Raw genomic sequence first — 3,750 nt, 5'->3', positions numbered from 1 at the left:
CCTTGGTTTCTAGTCCCACGGGGAAATTTCTTTCTGGATTCATTCCAGGCCTTCTTGCCATTTTAATCAGTGAAACAGAACAGGAAAATGTAAGTTCATCAAACATGCATTAAGGTATCTTCTGAAATTTTTGCTAGTGTTTGTTAATGCAAGAAAACCTAAGTCAGGAACTGAACATTGAGCAATTACAATCAGTGCTGTGGGAAACTTCAGGTTAATGAAAGGTTTGTTTGTATTCATCTTTTGGTGTACTCATAAGCATACTTGAAATAAGTTTATGAAATTGTTTATTTTATAAAGTAAAAGGAACAAGGTAAGTTTCCTTTCATGCTGATTCAGCATTTTATGCTAAAAAACGAGATCTGACTCCTCACTTATTTTACTTTGCCATTTTTCAGTTTTATCTTCATATTAGTTATGAAGAGTGAATTGAAGAGGAATTACACGGAGTTAACAGAATTCATCCTGTTGGGATTCAGAGCTTCTCCAAAGTTTCAGGTCTTCTTATTCTTAGTGTTCTTGATGATCTACATGGTCACCGTGGTAGGGAATGTCAGCATGATAACTGTCATTAAGATGGACTCCAGACTCCAAACGCCTATGTATTTTTTTCTTAGAAACTTGTCCTACTTAGATCTCTGCTACTCTACAGTCATTGCACCCAAAACCTTAGCCAACTTTTTGACAAGTGAAAAGAAAATTTCCTACAATGGTTGTGCTACCCAATTCTTCTTCTTTGCTTTGTTTGTTACAGCTGAATGCTTCCTTCTTGCTGTCATGGCATTTGATCGATTCTCAGCCATTTGCTCCCCTCTCCTTTACCATGTGCACATGTCCCAAAAGGTCTGTGTTCAGTTAGTAACTGGCTCCTATATCTGTGGGTGCATCAACTCCATGGTGCAAACAGGATTCACCTTCAGCTTGCGATTTTGTGGAGAAAACAGGGTGGACCACTTTTTCTGTGATGTCACAGCTCTCATCAAGATCTCGTGTGTTGACACCTTTGTGAATGAGATTGTGCTGTTTATTCTCTCTGCCCTCATCGTCATCTCCACCATAATCATCATTCTGGTTTCCTATGCCTACATCCTTTCCACTGTCCTGAAGATCCCCTCATCCCATGGCAGGAGTAAGACCTTCTCTACCTGTGGCTCTCATATAGCAGCGGTGAGTTTATTCTATGGAACTGTGTTTTTTATGTATGCCCAGCCTGGGTCCATCTCCTCACCAGAGAAAAGCAAGATTGTAGCTGTGTTCTACACACTTATAACATCAATGTTGAACCCTCTAATATATAGTCTAAGAAATAGAGATGTGAAGGATGCTGTAAAAAAAATATTAGGTGGGAAATGTTCTCAGTGATATTCATAAAACCTTTACTTACTAGACAATTTTTTCCTGTTGTATATGGCAACAAATATAATTTCATAAGTTTTATATAGTAATAATTCTAGTATAGATGCATAGAATATTATTTTGTTTGTAGTAAATATAGGAAAGCAAATTAGGTTCTCATCTTATAATTGCATTTGAGTATGTACTAAACATGAAAATTAATCTTATATGGTGGCAAAATTTTTTTCCATATATGTATATTATATTTTTTATGACAAGTTCAAAGGCAATGTGATACTGGCTAAATGAAAACATGATCATAATATAAATTTCTTTTTAAAAATATTTTATTGGATATTTTATGTATTTATATTTCAATGTTATCCCCTTTACTCCCTCTACCATCCCCCTCCCTCTGCTTCTATGAAGATGCTCCCATTCCCACCCACCCACTCCAACCTCAACACTTTGGCATTCACCTACACTGGTGAAACAAGTCTTCATAGGACCCAGGGCTTCTCCTCCTATTGATGCCAGGCAATGCCATCCGCTACTACATATGCTGCTGGAGCCATGGGTTGCTCCATGTGTAGTCTTTGGTTAGTGGTTTAGTCCCTGGGAGCTCTGGGGGGTCTGGTTGGTTGATACTGTTGTTCTTCCTATGGTGTTCCAAACAACTTCAGCTCCTTCAGTCCTTTCTCTAACTCCTTCTTTGGGGTCCCAGTGGTTTGCAAACATCCTCATCTGCATCAGTAAGGCTCTGGCACAGCCTGTCAGGAAACATCCATCCATATCAGGCTTCTGTTAGCAAGCACTTCTTGGCATCAGCAATAGTGACTGGGTTTGGTGGCTGCATATGTGATGGATTCCCAGATGGGGAAGTCTCTAAATGGCCTTTCTTTTGGTCTTTGTTTCACTCTTTTCCCTGTATTTCTTCCCATGAATATTTTGTTCCCTCCCATGAATATCAGTTCCTCTAAGAAGGACTGATGCATCCACATTTTGGTCTTCCTTCTTCTAGAACTTCATATAGTCTATATATTGTATCTTGTGTATTCTGAGCTTTTGGGCTAATATTCACTTATCAGTGAGTGTATACCATGTGTATTCTTTTGTGACTGGGTTACCTCACTCAGGATGATATTGTCTAGTTCCATTCATCCATTTGCCTAAGAATTTCATGAAGTCATTGTTTTTAATAGCTTAGTAGTACTCCATTGTGTAAATGTACTACATTTTCTGTATCCATTTTTCTGTTGAAGGGTATCTGGGTTCTTTCTAGCTTCTGGCTATTATAAATAAGGCTGTTATGAACATAGTGGAGCATGTGTCCTTGATATATGTTGGAACATCTTTTGGGTATATGCTCAGGAGTGGCATAGTTGGGTCCTCAGGAAGCACTATGTCTAATTTTCTGAGCCACTTCCGGACTGATTTCCAGAGTGGCTGTACCAGCTTGCAATCTCATCAACAGAGGAGGAGTATTCCTATTTCTCCACATCCTAGCCAGCATCTGCTGTTACCTGAGTTTTTGATCTTAGCCATTCTGACTGGAGTGAAGTGGAATTTCAGGGTTTTTTGATTCGCATTTCTCTAATGACCTAATGTTGAACTTAGTATAGGAACATATCCTCATGGAGGGATAAGAAAGGAGGCTCATAAAAGGAAACTAAACAAAGCTTCCAAATGCTCTAAAATCTCACAGAATACTATATTCAGCAAGCAAAGCAAGTTACAACATTTAAAAGGCCCCTTCCTGAGGTTATAAAACTAGTGAGGATTGCTGGCAATGGGAGAGTATCTGGTGGTGTTTTCTGGGCAGGAAACTTCAGTGACAAAGGTTTCACAATTGGTCCCCCTATGCAGGGTGTCTTTTCAGTAATGCATCTGCCTTTGAGTCACCATGCTCCTATCATTAACCCCAATAGACACAGTGGTCTCCCAAGCCAGATTTAGGTGGAAACTTTTATGTGTCTCTCATAATAAACAGACACTTGTCCATGCCTTCCCAGCAAAGTAAAGGTAATAAATAATAATTGCTTCTATATAAATACTTCATATATTTGCCACAGACAGTGTGGATCATAATTCTTCTAAAGGAGGAAACTGGCACTAGAAGCTGAAGAATTTTGGTTGGCCCAAACATCTGAATGATTCTAGGAATTTTATTAGCCAAATATATACCCCAGTGAATGTGGAGAGATGTAAAAATGTAACCACATAGACTAGAGACAATCACTGTGGGATGTTGTTACAGATATATATACAGCCCTGGTACATAACATATTTGATCTTTCAGTCATTATTGTTATATGTTCTATTTCTATTTTCATTTAATATTTCAACCAATTTTGGGTATGAAATTATATAATGTTTTCTTTAATCTTATTTTACATTAGAATCACTATTCTGGTT

At 38.1% G+C, this 3,750-nt stretch overlaps 1 protein-coding gene across 1 annotated transcript; it reads left to right on the top strand.

Moving 5' to 3' along the window:
- The first annotated feature begins 417 nt into the window (after positions 1 to 417).
- Or9r3c (olfactory receptor family 9 subfamily R member 3C) lies at positions 418 to 1,362 on the top strand. Its single transcript, NM_001000522.1, has one exon. The coding sequence runs from the start codon at positions 418 to 420 to the stop codon at positions 1,360 to 1,362; it is 945 nt and encodes a 314-aa protein (NP_001000522.1).
- Positions 1,363 to 3,750: the final 2,388 nt, after the last annotated feature.

The sequence above is a fragment of the Rattus norvegicus genome, chromosome 7 (assembly GCF_036323735.1).
Source record: "Rattus norvegicus strain BN/NHsdMcwi chromosome 7, GRCr8, whole genome shotgun sequence".
NCBI lineage: Eukaryota > Metazoa > Chordata > Mammalia > Rodentia > Muridae > Rattus > Rattus norvegicus.
The sequence above is the reverse complement of the archived record's forward strand: the minus strand, read 5'-3'. Positions and strand labels throughout refer to the sequence as shown.